General features: G+C 43.4%; 2 protein-coding genes across 4 annotated transcripts; one reads left to right on the plus strand and one right to left on the minus strand.

Annotated features, from left to right (window-relative positions):
• The first annotated feature begins 893 nt into the window (after positions 1-893).
• LOC308180772 (1-acyl-sn-glycerol-3-phosphate acyltransferase alpha-like) lies at positions 894-10,833 on the plus strand. The gene is made up of 6 exons (XM_080562920.1): positions 894-1,225; positions 4,304-4,437; positions 4,877-5,052; positions 5,351-5,446; positions 5,947-6,019; positions 8,470-10,833. Exons 1-6 carry the CDS (start codon positions 1,041-1,043, stop codon positions 8,613-8,615), a joined length of 810 nt encoding a protein of 269 aa, XP_080419046.1. The 5' UTR covers positions 894-1,040; the 3' UTR covers positions 8,616-10,833.
• A 1,069-nt stretch (positions 10,834-11,902) lies between these two features.
• On the minus strand, positions 11,903-26,604 carry LOC308180771 (eosinophil peroxidase-like). 3 transcript variants are annotated; one of them, XM_080562918.1, is made up of 14 exons: positions 25,942-26,025; positions 25,683-25,815; positions 25,522-25,599; positions 24,815-24,908; positions 23,853-24,028; positions 22,000-22,123; positions 19,187-19,274; positions 18,315-18,515; positions 17,906-18,221; positions 16,571-16,731; positions 15,791-16,043; positions 14,281-14,451; positions 13,207-13,444; positions 11,903-12,719 (listed from the first exon to the last, which is right to left on the minus strand). In XM_080562918.1, exons 1-14 carry the CDS (start codon positions 25,996-25,998, stop codon positions 12,464-12,466), a joined length of 2,346 nt encoding a protein of 781 aa, XP_080419044.1. In that variant the 5' UTR covers positions 25,999-26,025; the 3' UTR covers positions 11,903-12,463. The 3 variants fall into 3 exon arrangements, with proteins under 3 accessions (XP_080419044.1, XP_080419043.1, XP_080419045.1); XM_080562917.1 differs by having other exon boundaries at positions 19,145-19,274; XM_080562919.1 differs by lacking the exons at positions 25,683-25,815; positions 25,942-26,025 and adding an exon at positions 26,542-26,604 and having other exon boundaries at positions 19,145-19,274.
• Between the last annotated feature and the right edge of the window lie 1,128 nt (positions 26,605-27,732).

Consider the following 27,732-nt stretch of genomic DNA (forward strand, 5'->3'; position numbering starts at 1 on the left):
TTAGGTTGTGGGTGAAAACTGATGTGGCATTATGGGTCTTCCAAATGTCCTTTGAGAATCTGTAGATCTCAGTACTGTTTGGAATTTAGTAATGCTACTCCACTTAAGTGATAGCTGCTTGAGCAAGGCCTGTTGTGCAACTGATGAGAGACAAAGCTTTTGTTTTTCACCCTTGTCATTACACTTGTGAAAATCCTCTTCATGCTGTGTTTTAGGAGCTGAAGTACTGTTGGAGCACTCCCAGGTTCTATCTGTGATTTCCTGATTTACGACTTACATATGGAGATGTTGTCTAAACATGTGCCTGACTCTGGCCATGAAAACATCTGGAGTAGCTTTGTTTAATTTTTGTCTAGACAGGTGGCTTTTTTGTCACTTTTCCCCCTCTCTTTGAGAAACATCCAGTTGCTAAGTTTGGTGCCTCTAATGCCTGCATGTGTGGGCAAGGAAATGGCTGCTATGATCACTGTTTTTCTCTATCTCTCCTCCATAATATTGATTCCTGATTTCCTGACCTCTTGCAGTCAGCTCGCTTGGCGAAGTTTGATGCTTGCACAGGGTAAGGCGTTCTGGACAGCATAACAGCTGGGTACCTGTGCTGTTCGAAATATCACACTCCCTCCTGTTAAAGATTTCTTAAAGTTCTTATGCGCAGAGCTTGACACAAATGAATGCTTGTGTTAAAGACCCCTGCCCTGAAGGGGTGTCTCTCTCTCCAAACAGTCATTGCTCTACCAGCCCAGACCCCCCCCCCCCCCCAGATCATTCACATACACAGCCTTGCTATTGCATGTTTGCCTCTGCTTGCCAGCCAGCTCCTACACACAGTGTTGCTGCAGCTCCCTTGCTAAACCGGCTTTCCATGGTTATTTGAGCTCCGAGCTTCAGCCTTGCTGAAGATCTCCCAAATCACATTCCAGTGCTGCACCACCCACATGTAGCTGAACAAGGGAATCTAAACTCTGCTCCGCAGCATTGGGTGCTAGTTACTCATTTACTGTTCTGGGCAACGCTCCTCTGGTTAACTCTGGGCTGAAAGGATGGAGCTACTGCTTCTTCGCTACCCGTTTACTTTTCTGCTCATTGCATTTCTAATTCTTTACCAGATGAATCCTGCATTCAGATTCTTTTGCAAGATGTGCTTCTATAAGCTGTGGGTCTTCACCATAAGCCTTCTGGTTATTACCGCCAGTATTCCTCGTGGACGTAACTGTGAAAACATGAAGTAAGTTGGCTGTGGCTTCTTTCTGCTCTGGGCATTGATGTAGTCAACTCTCACTCTGTTTTGGAGAGTCCTGGGAACTGTGCTGCAGTGGGGAGGAATTAGTTTTATGTTGATGTGCGGTGTTACATAGTCTTGCAATTGAGAGAATGGAGGCAGTTTTGGGGATTTTGCTTGAGTTGATAGAAAGAATAGTTAATGATGAGGAAGGAAAGGATGTAAAAGGTGACATGAATTTGGCAAACTATGTAATACCAACAAACCGAATATAATGCACAGGTAAAGTAACCTGCTTTTTTTCAGTAAACCACTCCTAACTGGTCTTCAGAGCTGTGTTTCCTGCCTCCCTGTGGGTGGTCATTCCCCTTCTAAGCTGTGTTGAGAAATCTTCTGAGGGTACACTTCTCTTTTTCTCCCCTCAACTTTATTCTCAGCCAGTGCCCACATTACCACGGTGCACTGCTGGCATGCACCTGAGTTGTCACTGATGTCCCCATCACTGAAATCACAGGTCAGTCCCCCAGGTCTGTCAGTCTCTGAGCCTTTCCCCCACTGCCCATTCTGTCTCCCCATCCATTTCTGCCTCTGCAACGAGCCACGGGGCTGTGCAGCTGGGTGTATTTGTGTGAGCTGTGACTTGCAGCAGCATGCATTAATGGACAGCTCCTTGGGGCATGGGGTAAGTGGGAGCTAGAAGCTAACTGCTACACAGCAGCATTAGCACTTTTTAACCCCTAGAAGTACTACAGAGAAGGGATTCACTACTTCAGAAGTGCTGTATGTTGCAGTGCAAGTTCCCAGCTTTTCCTTTTAAGAACTTTTCTTGACTTTTGTGCCTGACTTTGATCTTTATTTTTCCATTGTCTATGCAAATTGTAGTCTGTGATCCAGTGACAAAATCATCTCTCTTCCCACCATCTCGGCAATAGCAGTGTCAGATGCACAGCATGTTTACTGCAGCCCATATTCAAGATCCAGCAATGTGGACAGGGGAGTAGAGTACAAACAGGTGCACTATGAATTTGGGCAGCTGGAAATGTGATCACTGAGGAGAAGGATAAGGCTGAGGTTCTCAATGCCTTCTTTACATCTGTCTCTAATAGTCGGGTCAGTTATCCTCAGGGTACTTTACTCCCTGAGCTGGACGTCCCCTGTGATTCAGGTAGAGAATTCCCCCCTCCCCCCCCCCCCCCATGATCCAGGAAGAGATAGAGACCTGCTCCTCCATCTGGAATGTCACAAGTCCATGGGACCAGATGAGCTCCACCCTAGGGTGCTGAGGGAGCTGGCAGAGGTGATTGCCAAGCTGCTTTCCACCGTCTATCAGCATTCCTGGTTCTCTGGAGAGGTCTCAGAGGACTGGAGGCTTGCCGATGTGATTCCCACCTACAAGAAGGGCCATAAGAAGGACACAGGGAACTACAAACCTGTCAGCCTGACCTCGGTTCCAGGGAAAGTTAAGGAGCAAGTCATCTTGGGTGAGATCACACGGCACTTGCGTGGCATCCAGGGGATCGGGCCCAGCCAGCACAGGTTCACGAAAGGCAGGTCGTATTTGTCCAACCTCATCTCCTTCTATGACTGTGTGACCAGACTGGTAGATGAGGGAAGGGCTGTTGATGTAGTCTGCTTAGACTTCAGCAAAGCCTTTGATACGGTCTCCCACAGTATTCTCCTGGGGAAACTGGCTGCCCGTGGCCTGGACAGGTATACTCTTCTCTGGGTAAAGAACTGGCTGGAGGGCTGTGTCCCTCCAGGTTGTGGTTAATGGAGTTAAGTCCAGCTGGCATCCCATTACAAGTGGTGTCCCCCAGGGATTGGTACTGGGGCCTATCTTCTTTAATATCTTTATTGATGACCTAGATGAGGGGATTGAGCGTACCCTCAGTAAGTCTACAGATGACACCAAGCCGGGAGGTAGTGTCGATCTGCCTGAGGGTAGGGTGGCCCTTCAGAGGGATCTGGATATGCTGGGCTGCTGGGCTGAGGCGAATGGGATGAGGTTTAACAAGGCCAAGTGCCAGGTCCTGCGCTTTGGCCACAACAACCCCATGCAACGCTATAGGCTTGGGCAGAATGGCTAGAAGACTGTGAAGAGGAAAGGGACCTGGGAGTGTTGATTGATGGTCGGCTGAACAGGAGCCAGCAGTGTGCCCAGGTGGCCAAGAAGGCCAATGGCATCCTGGTTTGTATTAGAAATAGTCTGTAGCCAGCAGGAGCAGGGAGGTGATCATCTCCCTGTACTCAGCTTTGGTGAGGCCGCACCTCCAGTACTGTGTTCAGTTTTGAGCCCCTCACTACAAGAAAGACATCAAGGCCCTGAAGCATGTCCAGGGAAGGGCAACAAAACTGGTGAGGGGTCTGGAGCACGTCTTATGAGGAACAGCTGAGGCAGCTGGGATTGTTTAGTCTGGAGAAGAGGAGGCTCAGGGGAGACCTCATTGCTCTCTACAACTTCCTGAAGGGAGGTTATGATGTGGAGGGGGTCAGCCTCTTCTCTCAGATAACTAATGATAGGACTCGAGGAAATGGCCACAAGTTGCACCTGGGGAGATTTAGATTAGGTCTCAGGAAAAACCTTTTCTCTCAAGGAGTGGTCAGGCACTGGAACGGCCTGCCCAGGGAGGTGGTGGAGTCACCATCCCTTGTGGTGTTCAAGAAGTGCCTGGACAAGGTGCTAAGAGATATGATTTAGTAGCTTGGTGGGTAGTATTGGTGATAGGAGGACGGTTGAACTAGATGATCTTGTAGGTCCTTTCCAACCTTGTGTTTCTATGATTCTATGATTAGCTGATATTTGGCTGATCCGTGGAATTTCTGTAGCTGGAGTTGCTGGGCCATTGGTCTAAACTGTCCTGAAGAAAACCTACCAGGTGTATTTGTCTTCTCTAATGAGAGTTGAAGAGCCATACTAGTAGTTCTTCTCCAAGACAGACAATAATGGATCAAATCTTGGACTGTGGAGAAGCAGGCTACTCTCCAGGAGCAGTCTGTAAGATGGGCTAGCATGGAAGATTGTTTTTTTGGCCCCTTTACTCAATTTTAGCTTCTCTTTATCTCACGTCTGCTTCCCTTTTCCAGGTTTCTCAGCATGTCATTTCTGCCACTCAAATACATCTTTGGTATCAAGATAGTGGTGAAGGGCAAGGAGAACCTCAGGACCAAGAAGCCTTTTGTACTAGTGTTGAATCACCAGACCTCCCTTGACATTATGGGTATGTGGAGAACCTGATCCTGTCTTCTGCTCCTGGCTCCACTGCTCTTGAAGGGATGGTAGTTATGAAATCCCTAATACCACATGCAGAATGGCAGGAGTGGCTGCTACACAGTCCATCCCAGCTAGGCCCAAGGCAGGGTGTGTTCCAGGGCATTAGAGCACAACAGTCATTTTCAAGCTAAAGCAGCTTCATCCTTTGCAACAGAATTGGGATGAGAACATCAGCTGATCTAATTCAATAGTCCTGCTCTAAGTGGGTGGTTGGTCTGGAGACCCTCTGAATCCCTTTTCCAACATATTTATGACCCTGTGAAGTTGGGTGGGAGCTGCAGAAGCTGTAGGTATGGCATTTCCCAGAGCAGAGGGCTGTAGCCCAGAGGCTGGAGGGAACGTCAGTGTAGAAGAACACTTGTTCTGTCCTTGTTCTTCCCTTCCAGTGATGATGGAGATTCTGCCAAGTCGCTGTGTGGCCATTGCAAAGAAGGAAATACTATACATGGGCACTTTTGGCCTAGCATGCTGGCTTGCGGGACTCATTTTCATTGACCGCAAGAAGAGGGAAGAGTCTATCACTACCTTGACAGAGGTGGCACACTCCATGCACAAAGACAACGTGAGTGGGGAAGACCCTTTGGTGGGGAGCAGGAGGCATTTTGAGCCACTGGAAAATGTGAACCTTGATGTGCCTGGAAGGTGATCTTGGTCTCTGGACTAGGCACAGAACAAAACAAAGTAAGAGCTCCTCTGGTGGGTTAACTATATTCTGTGTCCAGAAAGTGCTTGAAGTGGAGGAAGTGCATGTCTCTGCATGGCCAGGAGCAGACAGATCAGTCCCAGGACAGTATGCCTGTGCAGTGGTTTTGAATAGCAACTCGAGATCCCTCCTTCTCAATGTCTTCTCCCTCCTGCAGTTCCGCGTCTTGATCTTCCCTGAGGGAACTCGCAATCATAATGGCTCCATGTTGCCCTTCAAACGTGGGGCCTTCCAGCTGGCTGTGAAAGCCCAGGTGAGAGCCACCTTCTTCCTGCCCCTTGGGATGTAGTTTGCCTACCATGGTCCACAAACAAGCAGGACTACAAGGCTCCTGCTCCCTGACTTCCGTTTGGATTGAGCACCCATCCAGGAGCCCAGCAGGAGCCTGCAGGTGGCACAGGAGGGAGACATTTCTGGGACAGGTAGAAAATCTTAGTGACTCCGCCTGGGAAAAAAGTGGGGGAACCTTGACAAAAGCACTGGACCAGCACTGGAGAGTTCCTGCTGAACAGGCCTCTATTTGGCAATCCAGGCACTGTTGGCCTAAATAAAGAGAAGAAAAAATAAAAACCAACAGTGCAGACATTGGGTAATATGGTTAAATGATTGAAATATCCCTTTTAGTGTCTACTATGAAGCTAACTGGGATAGTTATCAGCAAAGTACATGGTTCATCTGAAAACACCATTTCCCTTTTGGGTGAGGAACAGAGAAATTTGTAGTTTCACTTACCGTAGACTGCTTCCTCTCCAGGTCCCCATTATTCCTGTGGTGATCTCGTCCTACAGCGACTTCTACAGCCAGAAAGAGAAGAGATTCACACCAGGTGAGGATTACTTGGGGCAAAAAGCAGACTGGCTGCTTGTGCGAGCTCAGTCCTTGGAGGGAGCCATGAGGTGGGTGGGCAGAGAACCACATGCAATGTGGGGATTGCAGCTGGACAAAGGCAGTTTCTTTCTTTTCAGGAGGAGAGGGAGTGGAATACTTCAGGAAATACTTGCCTCTGCTGTTTGCTTTCTCAGAGTTTGTCCAGTGAGGGAACCTGGAGAAGCAGCAGAGTCCTAGGGCAGATCCTGCCCTGGCTCCACTGCTGTAAGCTGGGGAGCAAAAGCAAACACAGTTCTCAGCAAAAGTTATGCAGACTCCTATCTCCTCTCATTTACCCTGTTCTTTCATACATGTTTCATACATTTATGATGACAAAATTTCTGCTTGTCACCGTTATAAAATGTCACAGGGAAAAAAAGATGAGTCTTCATCTTTTTGATGGGTCAAAAAAATGGGTCTAGGTTTCAAAAGGAAAATGTGGAAAAAATCTTTCAAGTTCCTGCAGAGAAAAACAGCCTAGCCTGTTCCTCCCTGGCACCCACCCAAAATGGGCTTCTGGCACTTCCTACCCTCCCCCAGGCTGGTCTCAGGCCCTGCTCTTTCCTAAGGGGAGGATTTGCAGCTGAAATTCTCACTCCTGTCATCATTTGTACTTTGAGGTAGTCATTCCCTTGAAGGCAGACATCTGGAAGAGAGAGGTAAACACTGAATTATCTGTTTCTATTCAGCTTTCAACTACTGGGTTTATTCTCTTTCTATTGGCCACACACAAGAGCTTTTCAGTAGTGGAAGCATTCCCCCACGTGGGAGTTAAGATAGGAGCACAAGCAGAGATTTCAGATGTCTTCCCTGCTCTGCTAGCCTGCTCCTTGCACTCCCTCTCCATGACATCCCTGCTTAGCTGGGCAATCAAGATAAAGCACTTCCATGGGAAATAAGAGAAAAATGCAGTGGGGAGGGACCTCTTTGTTAGATGAACCTTTTACTTCACTCAAGACCAGCTCCAAAGATAGATGAGTTTGTTCTGTGCCTTGTCCAGCCAAGTTTGGTATAACTCCAAGAAAGGAGATTCCACAACCTCCTTGAACATTTCAGGAAAGACTATTTGCAGTTGTATGTACATTTACCTTTATAATAACCTCCCCAAAACCTGGGAGTTTGTGGTTAGCTGGGATTTTTTATGACCTCTAAGCACTCTTCAGGGTCAATCATTTCCAAATTGCTGTTGAATAGGAAGGACTTTCACATCTGAAGAAAGCACCACAGATTGCTTTTCCTGTACCTCTCTGCTTTTCCCATCTGGAAGTTTTGCCAGGGCTGATTCTGAAGATGTGCTGCACATGCCCAAGATTTCTGCATGTTGAGCAGGCTGATCACAAGGCCAGGACAGTTCTCCATGTCCCCAGTGACTCTGGCCATGCTGATGGGCTTCTGGAAGGCCCAGCTGGTGTCCGGTGTCTGCACATTGAAGCTGTCTATCATGCATGGAGCAAGTGGGATGCTTGCTGGAAGTCTGTTATACCCCAGCAGCAGCACTTCTAGCACCGCCTTGTCATCATTCAGCTTTTTCTGCAACACCAAGAGAAGCGTAGTAGACTCCTGAGATACAAGGCCTAGCTTTGCATTTAATGTGTTTTGTGGGTATATGTGCAGGCAAGGATCATGCCCTCTTCTTTTGGGAAGCTATTCTCTGTGCTTTTGTTTCATTTTCCTTGCATGGCTCTGCCAGCAACATTCCTGGATCCTATTTCCTAGCATGCATGTAAAGGCATGAAAAAAAAAAAAGTTAAAAGTAATACGGACACTCCCCAGATCTTTAGGTGATTGTCTGTGCAGGCAGTGTCTTGTCTCCACTACCCAGAACAAGGGCCACTGGGTGCAAGAACAGAAAAGCATCATGATAATTCCCCTGTATATCCTTCCTGTTTACACCAGTCCATTGCTAAGGTACTTCCTGAGACATATCTTGGAAAACCAGGTTTTTCTGGGCATGGTTCCTCTCATAACTAAGTGCGTTTTGGTAAAGAAAGACTGCTGAATTCAGTATACATAGGTCAGAGCATGTCCAGTTTGGATGTGTTGTATTACAGACCTCTCATTCTCTTTACCCAGATCCAGACAGACTCTGAGGTCTAGGGCCAGGACTTGCCGTGGGTGACCTCTTCCCACTGTGAAATCTTATTCCACATGTTTTATTGTATTGGATATAAATGAGTGTCCGTGTCTGATGGTCTCTCTGCATGGGAAAAATCTGGTTTGGGTTTTTGCTCTGTGCATCTGGGATATGACTAGGTTGCTACACAGCTGTTTTGGTGTGAAAGAACACATTTCCCTTAATTTCCATCCTGTTCCTTGATTTGCACCAATCCCTCTGCTACAGCTTCTCTTGCTCTCCCATACCACTCACGTATTTCATTCCCCTCTGACTCTTCTGTCTTACTCTTCCAGGGAAAATCACCATCCAGATCCTGCCAGAAGTCGAGACTCTTGGTCTAGGCCCAGAAGATGTTCCCAAGCTCACCGAGCAGGTCCGTGATTCCATGATCACCACCTACCAGTGGATATCAGGAATGACGAATGGGGCTTCCCATTAGTGATGCAGCAACCACAAAAAGGTCTGGAAACAGAAACAACCATGACTGCAACCCTGATACACCAGAGACAGGCCAAATATCCACAGAGGAAGAAAAAATTTTACATGGAAGTAGTGAAATGGTTGTTGTGTTCCGTTCAGAGAACTGTGCTGCCTCAGCTCTGTGGACAGACACATAATGGATAACAGGACAATTCTTCGTAATCATAACCCTGAGAACTTCTCTCTGGCTGGACCCCAGACAGAGCTAGACCTTTCCTGTGATCATCTCTGTGTGCTTATGATTACCTTTTCCTGTTCAAAACCAACAAGGTGTAGGCATTTATCCCTGAACCTATGGCCATCCTGCCAGGGTGTCTTGGGGTTAGAAGGTTACCACGATCCCCTGGCAAGAACACTCAGGAGAAAGCACTGTCTCCTACCATGGGGAGGACTTGGGAGTTACCTCTGCCACAAGAGGTGGAAGCCAAGGCAGTTTATTATAGGGGAATTAAAGACCAACGCATTCCTTATGTGTATCTGCAGGGGTCAGTGGTTTCTGGTTTTTTTTGTTTGTTTGTTTGATTGATTGATTGACTGATTTTTTTCCTCAGCCTTCCTTTTAAGCAAAGTAAGAATTTGCATTCAGTAGATGGGCAGATCTTGAAAGTGTGAAGTGAATGCGCCCAGGGGACTCAGAGGAAACCGCAGAAAGGTATTGCTTGACACCCCTTGCCATAACATGATAATCTCGTGATTTTTTAATACAACTTACATATTTTTCAATCCAAGTACACTCTGGAAGCTTCAGCTGTTCCCAGAATGAATTTTCTGAATACTTCCTACTTTTCCCTGTCTTCTCCATCTCCTCAACACAATTTCTGTGGCAGGTTACGGAGAACAGAGCACCAGTAGACATAAAATATCAAATTCAAAAAAAAAAAAAAAGCTTGAGTTTCAGGCACTGAACTTCATTTTTACCATCATCTGTTTGTGACTGAAAAAGTAAAAGTGTGTTGTGTTTGTATATGGGCCAGCCTGGTAGCCATGGCTTGGAAGAGACGCAGCTCCCCAAGACCCCCAAGGAGTCCTATGAGCAAGAACCTGAGAAGTGTCTGGGGTTTCGTTGTTGTCAGAGACCTGGATCTGGTCTATGCTGCCTGAGAAACCTGGCCAGGTGGGTCCTGGGGACCTCATGGGGAACAGCCACCTCTGGCAGGACTGCATTTATTTGGCTTGCCTGGCATCTTGGCCTCCTCTGCCCAAGGGCGTTACTGCCTTACCCTGCTCCCAGCATGATGGGGGCTCATGAAGCAGCATGGTCCACATGCTCAATCACACGCCTGGCAGCTATCAGTGGGCAGCGTGGGGCACTCTGGGCTGAGACACAAATGCCTGCACATCCACAAGGCGAAGCCTGCATGCAGCTGCTGTAGCCATGGAAATTTACAAGCATCTCCTTCATTAGTCCTCACCAGAGAGGTACCAGCTCCACCCAGAAGCTTCAGGCATGACTCCACCTTAAACTGCTGCCTTCTTGCTCCCATTCCCCTCTTTCCCTCCTGGTTGTGCCAAGGAGAAATAGAAACTTAATTTTTGCATGTTTGGTGTTTACTGATTTAATACAGTCTTGGGAGTGATCATTTCAGCCAGGTGATTAATTTTTAGCCCTAATGTTTGTGGTTTACATACCAGTCAATTTACAGGTTTCGTTTTTTTTTGTGCTGATAAGTTTAGCTATGAACCATAGTCAAAGAATGTTTTGGGACAGATGTTTGACGTACCAGAATGGATGCCAAATGCAGATGAGTGCATTTAATGTATTTTATTAATGCCCAGCACAGACAAACACATCTTCACAATGGAGTTTAAGTAAAAGTTGTCTCTAGGCTTCAAGATGCAGCTGCCATTCTCCAGCGTCTTCAGAGAGTGAAATCTCACTGCTAACTAGAAACAGCCCTTCCCCCCCCACCCATGTTACACTCGAGCAAAACAAGGAGATAAGTAACATTGGGATAAAGATTACATGTTACATGCACTTGCTAGATTCTGAGCAGATACAAAGGGTAAGGAATTTGATTTAGAAGGCTAAATTACCACTACTATTAAGAAATCATAAATAAGGACAATGTTTGCAACCTGTTTATGCAAGCACCTTGGCTTCCAGATTTGCCTCCCCTTCAGGATGGGAAGCAGAAAATTTCTTCTTTGATTGAGCTTTTAAACAGTCATAAAACAAACAGCACCTAACTGAGTTTTGTAAACCTCTGAAAATTTTTAAGGCAATAGGTGATAAAATGTCACTACCTTACCTGAAGAATTTCATTACAGGAAGCTTTTACAAATGAATGAAAAAAAAATGCAGTACAGCAAATAAAACAGTGGTCTCAGTCTTGAGCTCCTCTCTGGGGAAACACATGCCAGATGCTCAATCAACAGCAGTTGGTTGAACATGACATATAGGCAGTAGTTTCCCAAAATAGCTTAGTGCCATCAGAAAAAGTTTCCAGTACTGGTTGGAAGAGCAAGATTAGAAGCTGTAAATGAAGCAGAAAAGGCTACTGAACAGCAGAAAGTCTTTGCTGGACACAGTATTCCTCTCCACATTTTTATTTGACTCGATAGCTTAAATTAGTCATTGTTCAATGAGTAACTGAATATTGGGCCAGAAAGCCTGATTCACCTGTGTATCCTTTTTCCTTGAGACACTGTGATGTCTTGTCAAAAGGTACCTTCAGTGACCTAGCACCAGGAAGCTGTTTGAACTTGTGTTTTTGGGGGCAATTGCATGGCACTTGACAAGGTTTAACTCTTAGCTGTTGTTTTTTAATACCCTGGGATTTCACTGTTGCTGCATTATGCAAACAGCTCAGCTTCCTCCCAGGGTGGTGATAAAAAGACCAGAGGAAGTGGCTCAGCAAATTTCACTGACCATAAGGTAAAGTTAATAAAACAATTGAGGAAGCTTCTATTGTTCACAGAGAAGGGAAGCAGCAGCTGAATTTGGCTCCTGAAGAACGGGGTGGAGTCACCACTGTTCAGCCCTTACATCAAATGTCTTTCTTAAATGCCAGTGTCTATTCCAAACACAGTTAATCAAACTCAGCACAGGAGATGTTTTACTCTCTGTGCCTTGCAAAGAACAAACTAGGTGATCCCAATATATTGTGATAATCTATACATGGGTTGCTAGAAGGAAAAACTTGATGCAGTACATTCTGCTCTGTCTTCTGCAAGTCTTTGCTCTCTCTACATCATTTCCAACTGGGAGAGCTTGTGCCAAAAAAAAATATATATATCAGTAGGAGGACACAGCTAGTTCCTTGTCTTTTTTATGAAGACATTGTTTTACTGTCTTTCAGGATGTGGCACATCATAATCACTGACTGTGTGTGTTAAATTACTGTTGTGTCAGGCCATATACCTGGAGTTGTTTTGACAGTGTAACTTAAAATACTGTAATTCTTTGGGGAAGGCAAGAGAAAAGCAGGGGCTTAGATCAGCAGAGCAAGAGTTTGAAGCAGTTTGGATAATTCTGATTGATTTCTTCATAGACACCTTTCCTATGAAGAAAGACTCCAGATGTCTTGGAATAAATTATCCAACTTGGAATGTTTCCTAGAGAAGGACACATTCACAGGGGCCAAAACAGATTGGACTGTCAGGGATATTCCATCGAGTTGAAGAGGAAGAATTAGGCTGCTAAGGAGTGGATTATGAGGAGAGTAGGCTAACAACTTGTCTGCTTCCTGTTGTGTCTGAGTGGGGCTGAATGGATGGACATACTGTATTCTGGGGGCAGGATCACTATGATGACCTTAATTCTTTTATTTCTTTAGGTGCAAGAGAGTCTGACATTGTAGATCAGATTTAGTATTTTTGAGAGACAAGGGAAGTCCCCTGAGTACCTTTCCTGCCACTCTCAGGTTCATCTTTCCAGGCTGAGAGATTGAGCATGTCAATCTCATGGCAGTCAACAAAGTTCTCAGGATAAGTGCTGGCTTGGAACATGTTCCGGGGTAACTTTTTGATATGAGTATTGTCACAGATCACCTTTGACAGCGAAACTTTTTTCAGTGCATGTAACTGCTGCAGAGTGAAAACTCCTGGTTTCTCCCACCAGAATCTGCAACGATATTTCCAGAAGCAGCTTATAGTTTCCTTCAAGGTACTTGATGCTGTTTACTTCCCAAAATGGAAATCTGGCCAAGGTGAATCCTGACTCAGATCCACCTCGATTCATCAGGCCATAAGCACAACACTTTGGAAAGAGGTGTCTCCAGGTGTGACTTCTGCCACACTCATCTGCCATTACACAGCATCACCAGGCTGCTGGGACACAGTGACTGATCCTCCCTTCCGTACCTTGAGAGCAAATGTCACCTCAGGCAGAGCCTGCTGCAGATCACCCATGGCCTGGAGCTGGTGCTCCTCAGACACATGGGTCTGTATGGCTGGGCTGTAAGAAAGAACCCTTTGACAACTAGGGCTAAAATCAAGGTGTGAGTCCTGCTGGGAGCACTCAGTGATGTGTTAGAGATGGGTTGGATCAGTGCAAGACATAAAACGTAACCATTTTCCCCCATAATAAATGCCATGGGAGAGCTACCTACCTGTCTCCGTCACGCAGGTTCCTGAACTGGGTGCCAATGATGCAGGCCAGGAGGGGCCCGACTCTACCCTGGGGAATGAAGGGCTCTGCAATTGCCCCAATCCAGAGGTCAATATTGTCTGGTGTCCCATACAAGTCCATGAACTTCTTGGCCAATTTGGAGTTGCCTAGCACCTCAGAGAGTTCCTCTACACTTTGAGGCTGGGAGAGCCCACAGAAGTGCCTCCAGGCATTGTAACCTGCAAAAGCAGAAGCTGGTCAGGACCCATGTCTCCCCACTATCTGCTTATGCTCAGGAGCTAAACAGACCCCTGAGGTCATGAGCAACGTCTGCTTCTTCACATGGCATTAAAGGATTTGGAAGACATTCTTATCTAGGTAGAGACAGTCACAACAAATGCCATGTTTTCAAAAGTTGTTTTTATATGCACAGACTAACATTTTGTGTTTTCTTTACACATGACTACCGGTTCAGCCCATCCTGTCACTTAGAGCTACCTGGTGCTGAGGGTGAATGCACCAGTTCTTGCAGTTTTGGGAGGCAAAATGTCTAGGATCAAAATCGTAGGAAAGAGCAACATTTTGTTGTGCTTATCCCAATAACACCAATTCCTCCGCAGCACCTGGGGGCAATCATCCCCATGGGTGTAAACCACTTCTGCTCAGAGTCGTGGATTGTCTGAAGACATAAAACAAGTCTTGATGGGCAAAGAACCGATGGTCTGTCCAGCTTAGATGAAAACTGAACTTTGTCACTTGGGTCTGTACCTTCTGTACCCCACACGCTTTCTTGGCAACACACCACTGCTTCTTCCACTCTTTAATACATTATTCCAACTATCATCTTTGCCCTCCAGGCCCTTTTTCCTCTTCTTAATTCCTCAGAGAAAGATCTGTATAATATAGACCTCTTCTTCCCTGAGTCTGTCTATCTATTCTTCCACCTCAAATCAAAGTACTGTTTTTTTTTTTTTCTCATTGGTTTGGAAAAAGCTTGGTACATTCATGAAGCTGCTATAAACAACAAAGAAAAAGGAATTTTATTCACAGGACCTGTGGACTTGTGTCTCCTTACCTGGAAGGCCATGGTCTCTTCCCCGTTGCAAGTTCAGGGCTGCTAGATCCAGACCCATTACAGCAGTCTGTTCAAAAAGGTGGTTCTGGAGCTCCTCAACAAGCATTTGATTCTGTTTCATTAGTTTTGCATGATCAACAACCATGCCTCGTATCAGAGGGTCAACGCCACCTGCATTCATTGCAAATCAGGAAAGGACTTCTCTTTTTACCAAGTTCCAGCTTTGATGGGCCCTTCTATGCAGCTGAAACAGTGCTGCATCAGATGCTTTTTCTACTCTGAGCGGCGTGGAGTTCACCTACCTCCACAATTCCATCTCAGCATATGCTAGTGCCTATGTACATATCCGCAAAGGCCAGCTGATAAGGCCCCCCTTTAGCAACCAGATTCCCTACCCCTTCCTGTCCCTAAGCCTTCCTTTCTGCAACCTTAAATGCACTTGTTGCCCACCAGGACCCCCAGGTCCCCTTCTGCAGACCTGCTCCTTAGGCAGTCAGTCCCCAGCACACACTGATGTATGGGGTTCCATCCAAAGTTTTGTTTTGCAATTTACTTTGTTTAGAATTAGCTATCAATTGAGAAATATTTACTGGAACATTAAATGAAAAAAATAAAATCAATTCATGTCTGTTTGTCTATGTCTTTTCCATAGTCATTAAGACAGAATTATAAAAAACACAGTAAAACTGGCTGCATGCATATATTTTGGTATATTTTCCATAATTAGTGAGATAATTCATTTTGGAGGAGACATTTGTCTTCCTTGGAAAGATTCATGCCTGCAGACATCAGCTGTATAAGAGATGGATCCCATAATTCTCTTTAGAGTCATAAAGAGACCACTAGAAAGCAATTACCCTGTCTTAGGTCAGTTGGATTGATGTGTCACCCTCTGGCAATGCCTACCAATTACAGGGGGTTATAAAAAAACTTGCTTAGTCTGGCCTAAATTTTGGTTGACTGATCTTTGGCACTGTGAATCTTGTGCCCCCCAGAACAGCATGAGCAATTATGGTATTTGAGTGAAGGCACAGTGCTCGCTCGCACTGTCAGGTCTCACGGAGATGAGAGGCGGACGGCCACCTGAGATGCAGATTTGATCTGTTACATATTCTGGTTATTTACTGGCACGTTCAGAATATGAATGCAATGGTGTACCGGGTGCTCAATAACATTCAGTAATTGGAGTATTACAGCATGTAATTTTGGGCAAAGCTCCTTCCCCTGGGTACAGTACAGGTCCAATGTTCTCGTGTTGTGTTTGGAGACAGTTCTGCAGGACTGTTCTGATGTCCCACATCTAGCAGACCACTCATTTGTCTTCAGCCCCTTGGGTAGACATGTCATGAGCAACTTTCAAGCTCAATGGCACTGTAATTTGTGTTAACAATTAAGTAAATGGAGCTAAAGCAGTTTTTGGAGCCTCGGCTTGTGTGTCTAACCAGTGTACCTCCACCTGAGTGCCTACTTAAGGACCAGATCAGGACTGCTAGCTGCCCTATGTTCTTACCTTCTGTTATAATTCTCCAAGAAGCACAAAATGTCAAATGAAGAGGGACGTGGGAAAGTGAACCCATAGGCTGAAAACTGTCATCTAAACGGGATACAAAAGGCTGTACTGAGGTATGACCAAATCGGAAAGCCAGGGAGAAAACATTTGATACCGTAGGATCCACAGTCTCATTGTAACCCCTGTACAAGGGTATCCACCTGTTAGTCTCCTCTGCAAGCACAAGTGGAAGATAATCCCTGTATGTTATTATCTGAAAAAGGTATAAAAGCAGAACAAGTGGTCAGCAGCTGTAGCAGAAATGCCATCAATGTCAAAGAGAACATAGAATCTCAGTGAACATAGAATCTCAGACCAGTGGCAGAGGCATTGTAAGATATTCATGGAAGAAAAAAAAAAAAAAAAAGCTGTAGCAATAATATGAGTCTGGCAGGAGATGCTGAGGTAAAATAATTGATTTTTTAAAAAAAAGGCAGCAATGTTATTTGCATTAGAGAAAGGGAAGGAGGATTTTCAATGATTTCCAACCTGTTGTTACTACACAAGGTGACAAAGAGAACAGCTGAATTGAACATCTTCATATCTGCTAAAGAAAGTACATGTGGGTTTCAAAAAACCTCTGGACATGCATGCTGTCTCAGGTGGACTGTGCTTATTCATGAGTTTTCAACTCCCACAAATATCTCCATGAGTTATGCAAAGCATTATCTTTCCTCCTTTGACAGGAATAAAATCAATTTCTAAGCATGCAAGTGATAAACAGTGAGTAGTGGTTGGTACCTGGGTCATGGCAACTACGATCTTTCGACTCTCTTGGTAAAGCTTTTCTCCATCCCAGTGAGGATTTAACTTCCCCAGCTTTGTAACCAGGCGATTGTGCTCTCGGAGAAAGACAGTGTGCAGAGCAGAAAGTCCCAGGTTTTCAGTTACCCGTTTGTCACCTATAAATGAAAATACTTTAGGAAGTTTGTAAGCTGCTTTTTATTTCAACAGCAGATTTTGATGTTAGGACAGACAAGCAGCAACCAATAGTGCTACTGACAGTAATGCTTGTGGTTACACTTCCTAGCACTCATGCCAGATATTTGTTTCAGTCACAGAAAATCCAGATCATTTATCCAAAAACCTTGGAGAGGGGGCTTTGGGCAATTTAAGCTAAATTGCACTTGTTCATGAAGCAGCTGTAAACATATCATTTTGTGAAAATCTAACATCTGTGTTCCTCTTGTACCTAAAGGCTTTTAACTATCTTCCTTTGTATCGCTGTGACTGTTTGGTTTTGAAAATCTATCTCAGTTCACTCAAGTTATGAACACCTCCGAGAGGCCTGTGAATGTACTTTCAGCAGAGATGCTGGAGAGAAAACTGAGGAGACATGGCAAAGTCCCTCAGGCAGCTGACGGAAGAAGCACCGAGTCTCTCCTCATTCAGCAAGGGACTCTTCTCGTGTGGAAGGAAAGTGACAATATTATGTAATGGGTACACACTATATTCTTACCATTACCTTTGGAAGCTTCACATTTCTAGTATTTTTTTTTTTAATATTGTACTTATTCTGGACTAGTTCCCATTTTAAATCATTACCTTTTGAGTCATTGTCTTGTTTAAAATTCAGACTGATATTTCTAGACTTGTCTTCAGATATATGTTGGGATATTCTTAAATATTAAAAATTTAGAATGTGGTACCAAGAAGTTATTAACAGAATTTAAGAGCTTTTAATTTTTAGTATTTATTGAATTGAAAACTGGTGAATTCTAGATAGGAGGGAAAAAAATCACTGGGAAGTTTTAAACTCTGGTATTTATTCTATTGAAAAAAAATCTCCTACCTTTGAAAAAACTTTTGAAAGGGGGGGGGTGATTTGCTGTAACTCTTTCTGGAAATGAAAACAAAATCACTTTCGTATTTAATTAAACAATAATTGTTTTGTTATTACTCTCTCTAAATTTATGAGTGGTCTCTGTCTTTCACCTTATAAATTCGAGTCTTGCAGCGCCTCATACAAATATAGAGACATGAGACAATTGACCATAATGAGCCTTTTTGGCTTTATGGACCATTAAGATATCATTGTCACTCCCAGCAGAAAATTACTCCACGGATGCACCTTACCTGCTTTAAAACAGGGGATGTTCATACTCTTGTTTGTGAGTACACAAACGCTTTTGGTTTTGTTCTCAAAGGGCAATAATTCCAACCCTGCATCAGTAAAGTTCTGGTTCACAGCCAACAAACCCATCTGGTTGGTCTGATTTCTAAGACTCTTTGCCACAGAGTCGTCGCTGCCGTACACCATGCTGGCATCAATGAATGAGCTGACAGCATTGATCTGCTCGCGGGTAAATGTCCTGGGATTGCACACTGAAGCTGACTGGATGAACGGCATACAGGAATTTGATCTCAGCACCCGTGGGTCATCGGGGGGGAACTAAAGCAAACAAACGTAAGCAATGCCTCAGAGAAAGTTGTGTGGTTTTATTTATTATTAAGGTGGTGTGGGATGGAACAAAATTCATGGTACCTTGATTGGGAAGCAAGGGGACTTGAAGGTACAGTCAGTCTCACAGTGAAGATCCGGGTTTGCTCCTGCACCACTGGAAGGGGCTAAGTCTATATCGTGATTGACCCACTGGCCCCAGTGCATGAAGAAAAGAGAGAGCTCTTGATCCTGAGTAATGTTCTCATTGCCTGTTCGAGCAATTTCATTGGACACTTTTCGAACCTGCAGAAAATCAAAATTAAGGTGTTTGGACTATCTGTTCCAAGGTGAATTTACCTCTCAGCATAACACCTACTGTGAGAACATGGCTAAGATGATCTCAGGTATGTTCATAAGAGTTAATTATGGCTTTGAACAGCCCCATGTCATGTCTCGGTTGGACTAAAATTGATGTGATTATAGCCTCCAGCCATTTTGCAGCACCATCTTAACTCCACAGTCACTCAGCCAAGCCTCACTTCATGGCAGGCTCAATCTGAGGTATGTGCACGTACCCGTAAAGTCAAGAAGATGGCTTAGGAACAGCCAAGTCTCCTTGCATGTATAAAAACCCTGTTGTATCTGAGCCCACCCTGGTGCTGTCTGCATCAAACCTGAGAATACACACTTCTGAAAATATCTTGGTGTTGTCAGTGCTTTGCTTAGTGAACTACTTACATCATTTTTTCTCATCTCTGTCTCTGACAAACACTTGAGCCCATGCCACAACTTAGTTTCAGAAAACAAGCTCTAAATTAGCACCTGATTTAGCAGCTAATTTACACTCTAGGTGTTGTCATTGTTTCACTTCTGATGGACATCGTGAGGGCAGTGTCTGCTACTATTACTCAGACAAGAGTAACTGTTCTCACCAGTGGGAGTGGAAATCCATTGTAAAGCTTTCCTTCACTTACTCCTCTGGGAACAGACACTCCATCTTCATATGCTGCTGGGAGCCAGCGAGCAAATGCATGGTTGGAGGCCCCCAAATGAGAATGCTTTCTGGAACATCACAAGAAGAAATGCAAACACTGGTATTATTTCATAAATAATTTGTTTCAGGCTTGTAGACAAATGCTTTGCAGACCTTTAATCCATGTCTGATTGTTCCAGTAACAAAGGCGATAGCCAGAAAACACTGAGAAGTAAACAATACCAAGATTATGACTGTGGATTATTATTATTATAAATTCCAAATAAAATTAATATAATGTCACGAGGAATCTTCTTATTTTTTTAAGTTTATTTATTAAAGTTTATCTAAATAAACTTTAAAAAAATAAGAAAAGATTCCTCGTGACATTAATTTTATTTGGAATTTATATCTCTGTAGCACCTTGGTCACACAAAATCACAGTCTCACAGTAAGGCCATCACCAATTATCAGGGTGGCCATGCTTTGTCCAGTTGAAGTTTGGAAGCCTCAAAGGATGAAGATCCTCCACCAAAGGACGAAGGTCCCTCACCTCAGTGGAGACCAGTCCCAAGGCTGCACCTTCAGAAAGTTTTCCCCTTGTCCAGCATGAACAGCTCAAAGTGCAATCTGCAGTTATGGTAAGCATATTTTCCCACATTGATTAGAAGAATTTGACTCCATTGCTTAGTAGCTACACTTCTAACAGCTGATGCAGATACTAGATCTGCCTTTGGCCTCCTCCTAGCCAAACTACAGAAGTTTAGCTCCCTTCACCCCTTCTCAGAGGCCACGTGCTCCAGGCCCCTGATATTCCTGGAAGTCTGCTGTTAAATCCTCACTAGTTTATTTGCATCCCTCATGAATTATGGAGTATCCAAAACTGGACCCTCTATCTGCACATCATGTTCCTCCTACTATAGTCCAATACATCATTGGCCCTATTTGCAGTACAAATGAATAGTTGCAATGAGAGCATTCTTAAACGTATCTATGTGCCTACCAGTTTTGAAGACAGGTTTCCTCAGCTGACTTGGCACAATAAGAAAGTTAGTCCTGGTTGTGACTTGAAGCACTAAAAGCAAATTCCTTGTAGGCAACTATGAAACATCACATTTTTTCCCCAAACATCCTTTGAAATCACTCAGTCAATAAACTCAAGGTTAACTTCAGTTAACTAGGCAATCTTGAAAGGAGGTAGGTTATATATTTCTACACTATTCTATAAATATGTTATCAATAACCTCAGTAAAACTTGTTCAGAACAATAATACTGGTTGAGCTAATGATCTGTGACTCTAGGGACACAGTAAAACAGGCTATTTTGAGGAAGACAGTTACTGAATATCAGCTTATGCACATCAACTGTCTGTGTATAAGCTTTTAACTCAATAAACACAGGGTAATACCTGTCTATACTGAAAAAGGGGTAGTATACCCAGAATTCACACCAATGTGCTGTGAAATAAGAGCATGCCCTAGAACAAATGCCACACCATAGCTGAAGCAATTACAAAATAAATAAATCAGTACAGAGCCCATTACCACCACTGCTCATTTTGATTGCTATTATTGTCCTTACAGGAAATTTTTGCAAAGTATTCAAGCACTATCTCATGGTGTGCATCTCAAGCTGAGCAAGATCCATTTTAAAGTGTTTATATAACACAGAGTGCCTTTGTTACTGAGTATCGTGTAATCTCACTGGATTAGGAAGCCTGAAGACAACCCTACTCTGAGCCTAAAAATCAGCATGGGCATAGCTGCTCTTTGGGTGCTGAAGGCTCTGGGGACTGACCAAAAGTACAGATTAACCATAATGCCAGCACTGAGTGTGAGCTCCCTGCACAGGTGATATAGAGCCGTGATGTGCAATCACATTTGGGGTCTGGAGTTAGCACATCAGGCAGCAAATCTGTGGCAGAACAGGACAGTATGCTTTGCTTTCCAAGTATCAGGCTAGAAATTTTGCCATCTGCTCATCAAAAAACCCAACCCAACAAAAACAAACAAACAAAACACTATCAAGGAGAAACAAACCAGAGTATGATCCTAGGTTTAAACCAGGAAGTGACAATGCCCAGAAAAGTGAAAAACTCATTTTTTTCAGCTTAAGGGATTATGCTATGCAGAGCTAAAAAGCCAAGAACCAAAGTCTTATTTGCTTCCCATTCTTACGCATCACAAGAGTGTGTACTTGGGTAGCCAGAGATATGCTGAGAGTTATAAAGATATGTTTATACAAACCAGGCACCAAAATTAATCATATGTGCCGTAATTCTTAGTGGAGTATAACAAACAAGGATTATTTATATTCACAGGACCGATGGACCTATGTTTTTAAAAATATTGTTTAGGTACTATGTCCAAGAAATCTGAAGTTAAAAATTTTTATAATCAACACTCATCAGGTTCAAAACTTGGAGTCTCCCTAAGGCTGGGAAAGTTAATACTACTAGTATTACAAAGGAGGAAGGGGCGGTTTTCTGGGGCCTCAAGCAGAGAGGGGGGTAGGATTCCATAGTCCCCACATATTCTTTCCCCAACTTTTGACCTTCCCCCACCCCAAGAATTCCTTTCCTTCAGCCAAAGCAACGTATGGAGAGCAGTGGACTTATATGCAAAGTTTTCAAGACATGATATCTTTTTCCTGCCAGGTATAAGTAGAAATGAAACACCTGATACAGGCACCACTAAAAAAAAAAAATACATTTCACTCTTCTTGCCCTGTTGAAAGGTACACAAATGACTTTAAGACATCTAACCTGAGTCAATGCATAAACTGGAAAATCCTTGCCCACATACAAATCCTACCTGTTGTTACACTCTCCAGTAATGGTCCGATAACTGTCATCTTCTGGGCATTTAATAGAATGAATCTGATAGTCACAGCCAGTTTCTCTGGAAATCATCTCCTTCTGTTTTCTGTCTAGGAGGTCTGTAAAAGAAACCATGCAAAATGACATTCACTCTTATTGTATCTTCTTGGTATTCTAAGTTAATGCTTGAAATTTCTGTATCCCTAGTAAGGTCAGCATCCACTGCACCAACATCAAATGTTATTTTAAACTTCCTCTGATTTAAACTGGCAGAAAATGCACTCTTCTTGTGGAATACATTCTGTCATCAATATCTGCCTACTTCATCTCTCAGCAACATGAGAATCTTGGCATGGGAAACAGTGGGTCTATGCTGAAAGTGTCAGCAACTAAATCCCACCAGATAACACTTTTCCTCAGGGATTTAAACTTGTACAATGGCTTTAACAAGCTCAATGAATTTTCTCTGATAATGAATCACAAATGGAGGTTCATGCACTGACTTTTGGTGTCTAGATTTGACAGCTTTCCTGAAGTTACCTAGGGGTAGTTACGTTGAAGTTCAGCTCATGATTCATCTGACCAAATGTAGGTCTCCACTTATCTCTGTTCTGTTACAGATATTTATCACATGGCATTTATTGGCTTAAGAACGCATACGCAAAAAGTTGCTGTGCACCAGCTGATGTGCAGTAACTGGTTTCCCCAGAATAACTTGTGCCTGTCTGTCTCTCTCTGTGCCAAGGACCATTAGCTCATCCAGAATTACTCTGCTCTTACTAAGTAACTGAGTCTAGTAACTACAAAAAAAAAATGAAGAGGAGATGTGAGACACTATGAGAATAGTGGTAAGGCTATGAGGTTTAGCAGGAAGGGATGACACCGCAGGGCTCAGCACTAGTGAAGTTGTCTTAAAGAAGAACTCCTTTGCACCAGCAAATTGTCAGCATCAGCTTGATGGTGGGCATGTTGCAGCTGCCAATTACCTGGCATTGCAGCCTGTGCTCCAGCAGCTGTGCTCAGCCCAAAGAGCCCAGGTGGCTGGTGCAAGCTCCTCAGCTGTGACACAATGTACCTCCAACATCAGCAAGGTCACATGACAATTGTTTTAATTGTCCTAGGAATTAATCCATTGGGGTCAGGAACACTGGAATGATTTGAAGAGCCCAGTTTGGTTGATATCTCAGAAACATTCAGGCAGAATAGATGAGAAATTGCTCATCTGTATGTCCTTTATATTTTCTAGCACAGGCAGGGCTGGGTTGACTAGAGGCACACTAGCTGTGAGCTGATTCAGGACTGTGGAATTTCTGCTGCATTTCCATCGTTAATTTGATCCCTAAAACCTTTTGTCATCTCTGGGCAAGGAAAGCTGGGATGGCATGGAACAACTTTCCAGGAGATTTGTGGACCATCATCACCAGCAAAGTTTTACATTTGACTAGGAACAAAATCATGAGCACGTAGATGAGCTTCTGTCCTCGGAGGCTAGAGTCTCCTGACACTCAGCATGGTTTGTCCCAGATTTATTCCACTTATTCTTAGCAACATTGTTACTACCCCATTCACCCTAGGCTTTTTTTTTTTTTTTTTTTAATCAAAGATATGAGTTGAAACAGGCAGTGCCAAACAGATGATTAAAACACCAGGTGGTCTGGGTCTGCCTCTGAACACACTTTATCTTTCCACTGCTTACAGGGTCTACTCACCCAGGACCATAAAGTCAAACAGAACCAGCTGTGCCTCTGTGGGGAAGGGCTTTTGGATCATGGCAGAGCTGCTCTCTGATGTGCCTACTATGATAGCTTTTCTGCTGTTGGCAAGATATTTTGGACTAAACCACATTACCTGTAACATTGAATCTCCCCTTACCAGGCAGCTGCAGCTTTTCTTTGAGGAGTTTCAAGGTAGTTTCCAAATAGTCGGCAGCACGGACTGCAGATCTGGTTCTTCCTACAGGCTCCTTTAAGTGCTTCAGGAAATCCATGGGGCTGGCAACTTTTTCCTCTAGTTTTTGCTTTAAGCTAAACAGGAAAGAGTCCCATGAAGTGACCTCTTCTGTCCTGCAGGGCTGGTGTATTTAGACATGACAGCACTGCCAGGTCCCTGGGAAGGCTCTGCTCACTTACGGCAAACTGACTGCTCATCAGGTTTGCATATCTCTATCTTAGGTAAATTTTGGAAAACAAGTCATTGTAATCCCTTTCAAGTTTGCTTTACATCCTTGTCACAACGAGTCCTGTTAGACTATATGAAAAGCTAGAAAAAAATCTGTGGAAAATTGAGTTATTCAGTCACTGGATAAAACTTCACATTTAGGATGTCCCAATATATATTCTGTGAACAGAAACAGTCTTGGATATGCTGCTTCTGTTCCTGGCCCCAGGGACCTTTTGTAGAGAGAGAGACTCGTCCCCAAAACAGCCTGCTGCCTGGAACTGGCTTTTGGGGACAATACAAATGGTATAAACCAATTCCTGGTTTTTGACTCCCTTTAAATTTGGTGACACTGAAACTTTTTGTGCAAGGCTGCTCCTTTGCACCACTCTGATGACTGTGGTTCTTCTGGAGAGAGGCAGAACTTCAGCAGCCAGGAGAGGACTCAGCATGTATTCAGCATGCTCATACCACTAGACACCAGATCCAGCCAAACTGAGGAAAAGGACCTCTTCAGCTATAACAGGGAGAGTCCTTAGATAAAGCTGTCTCCTTAATAGACACACACTGGAGAGCGGAACAAATATATTTTCTCTTATTGCCTTAAAATGGTGAAGCTGTTGTGCAAAAAAAAAAAAAAAAAAAAGACTCACCATTTTCGGGCATTTAAGTACGCTGCATCCACCAGCTGCCTGGCTTCATTTATGCTGCTCAGGAGAGATGAGTCTGATAGCACTTCTAAGTGCTCTACTCAAAAAAAAAAAAAAAAGGCAGAAATTGAGGATACTTTGTAGTGCACGGCAGGAGCTACACATCCTACTCTATCTCTGGGTGCTGGGGCACATTGACTCACTTTGCTTGCAATTCTCACTAAGTTTTTAGCACTACTTTGACAGATTTATCTGTTCCTCCTGTTCACCTGGTTCGCCCCATCACTGAGGTCATGAAAGTTATAGGACAGTAAGTGACCATAAAGTGATAGCTTATTATCCATGTCAGACTTGACTCTGTTGGCTTTGGGAGGTCTTTAGAAAGTTAATTTTCACCCTTCTTTTTGAAGTTATTCTTCCCTTTAAGGAGGGACATTCACTTAAGATATAACATGGAAGAAGCCAAATATATATGGTCTGTGACCAGTTTTACTGTCATGAAATGATACTCACGCCCTTGGAAGACCCAACATAGACAAACTTCTTAGGCATTGATTTCATTGTCAGTGGGCAAATCTGCAGGGTATTTCAAATTTATATTGGAACTATGACTAACTAGGAAATCTGACTGACTGAGTTTTGACTCAAATGGCCCATAAAACATCACACCCTTTCAAGTACAATATCAGCAGGAGGAAAAGCAAACTTACGATTTAATGAGGAGTCCAACGGCCCAACTAAGCAGAGGGTGATGATTACTCCTAGCAGAGTTACTATCAGTTTTATACCTAGAGAAAAACAAAAATATAAAAATTCTCAGTTCACATAAATGAATGGGCAGAGCTTCCCTGAACCATCAGAAGAGATTGACAGGCCCTGTTTGGTTGGAATATATCTTTCAGGATCCAGGAATAAAATATAGAACCCCTCTGATCAGGTTTGTAGTTGGGACTCTGACTTGCAAAGACAGCAGCTGCAGGTCTTGGTGGGACACAAGGCTGAACCTGTGATGTAGGACATTTAATGAATTGCACTGAGTAATTGCCAAGGAGATAGCCAAATGCAGTTCAACCTTCAGTGACAAGGGTTGTCACGAAAGTGTGTTGGAAGAGGGCAGTGTCCCACTGTACAGAGATTGGGAGGGTCCGTTGCAGGTGGCTGGTGTGAAGGAGACTCCATAAATTCATGGTCAGCCTGCCCTCTCTGCTCCTTCTCAGTCTTGTTACTGATGAGGAGGCAAATCTAGCACTGGTCCTCCAGACTTTATATAGAGAGAGTATATATACAGTAGCAGAGTGACTTCCCAGGAAGGAATTACATAACCAAAAGGTAGTAATTATGTATATATATAAAGCCATTTAGTCAATATTTTAACAGTTTAGAACAGGAAATAAAGATAAAATTTGGAAGAACTGGTGAAATTCTCATCGTGAGCCAGGCTATTTGTATTTGCAGCCTGGGGAAATTCTTCACAGGGATTGACAGCTGCTTATTCCTTTCAGTCTTTTACTGCAGTGTAATGCTACATGAGGGAGGAAAGCTCCTTTTTCCCACTTCTCAAAATATATGTATTTCAGGTATGCTGGAAGAAGTAAGTAGAGACACCAGCTCCTAATGCTCTACTCTGTCTCCTCATCTCCTTGGGCTCAGCTAAGGAATGCATCGATACCCATACCAGAAATACCAAACTGGTTAAATATAGACTTAAGATTAAAAAGCACTGATCTTACCTTCCATCTCTGCAGAGTTCATAAGACTAGGAAACTAGCCAGTCATTTATAACATCTGCAGCAGGGCAGAAATCAGCTGGGTCTGACCTGGGTGTGGCCAAAAGGGGAGAACTTGGGACCAGGTTGAGCCAAGAGGAAATATCTGCTGGTTTATTTTCCTGAATTAAGAAAGGTGCACACTTCTCTATTCCTTTCTGGTTAAAAAAAAAAAAAAAAAAAAAGAACAGTAAAAAACGAAAAAGAATAAAGGCACACATTTCTTTTCTGCAAGGTGAAAGAGATCATCTTAATTTTATGAAGGTAGAAGATGATGGTGGAATTTGGCTTCTTTCTCCATTTTGGTTGACATGTCTGCTGGTTTGGAAAGCCAGAAATGTGTCATTTTGCCAACATGTGTTTGCAGAGTATACAAAGGTGAAAATAAGAATGTCTGCCCGGTGGACCTGTGGACTTGCATGCAGTTTCTGTGTGTGTGCCCTGTATTTTCAGAATATGCAATATGAACTGCTGACCATAAGTGTGCAGAAGAAGCCTGCTTGCATTTGTCATAGCACAACACAAAACTGTAAGCAGTAACCAGCCATCAGAATTCGTAGATTTGGCAGGAGTGAAGAAATGATATTTATAAAAAATAAATAAATAAAATAAAATAAAATTGCAACCTTATTTTAAAGTGACTTAGTTGGGTAAGTGCCATTTCAGGTACTTGCCAAAATTTGTATCAAGGAAAACCAAAGTTGTCTCCCATTTCAAATTGCTTAATAACATTATTAGTATAATTAAAAACTTGTCAGATCATCAATGATTTGGAAATTAAAATAAAGTCTCTGTTGATCATTGTGGATGAAAAAGACTGGACAAAGAACAAGGTAGTTGCACAGAACAAGGTGGATCAGTGGGAAAAAGGGCTGCACTTCAGTGGGCAAACAGGAAGGTAGAAGAAAGAATTTACTTCTTTGAACATCAGTCAAGATTATTTCAAAAGACAATGCTCATGACCATAACGTGAAAAAACAAAAAAAACAACAACAAAAAAACTATAGATGGCACTTGTGCCTGGTAAAACTGTACTCAGAAAATAAGAGTACTCTGTTTTAAATTCAGTTTAAGTAGCAAAAAACAACAACAAAAAAACTATAGATGGCACTTGTGCCTGGTAAAACTGTACTCAGAAAATAAGAGTACTCTGTT

This window comes from Anser brachyrhynchus (assembly GCF_964034855.1).
Source record: "Anser brachyrhynchus genome assembly, chromosome: 20".
In the NCBI taxonomy this organism is placed as follows: Eukaryota; Metazoa; Chordata; class Aves; order Anseriformes; family Anatidae; genus Anser; species Anser brachyrhynchus.

Bases quoted from the DNA above. Each gene is read 5' to 3' on its own strand.
- LOC308180772 (XM_080562920.1), top strand. From the start codon at position 1,041: ATGGAGCTACTGCTTCTTCGCTACCCGTTTACTTTTCTGCTCATTGCA. The intron at 4,438-4,876 runs GTATGTGGAGAA...CTTCCCTTCCAG, and splicing joins GACCTCCCTTGACATTATGG to TGATGATGGAGATTCTGCCA. The intron at 6,020-8,469 runs GTGAGGATTACT...TTACTCTTCCAG, and splicing joins AGAGAAGAGATTCACACCAG to GGAAAATCACCATCCAGATC.
- LOC308180771 (XM_080562917.1), bottom strand. From the start codon at position 25,998: ATGAATTTATGGAGTCTCCTTCACACCAGCCACCTGCAACGGACCCTC. The intron at 24,909-25,521 runs GTAAGTTTGCTT...TTTTTTGAGTAG, and splicing joins GTTGGACTCCTCATTAAATC to AGCACTTAGAAGTGCTATCA. The intron at 12,720-13,206 runs GTAGGTAGCTCT...ATATCGTTGCAG, and splicing joins AACCTGCGTGACGGAGACAG to ATTCTGGTGGGAGAAACCAG.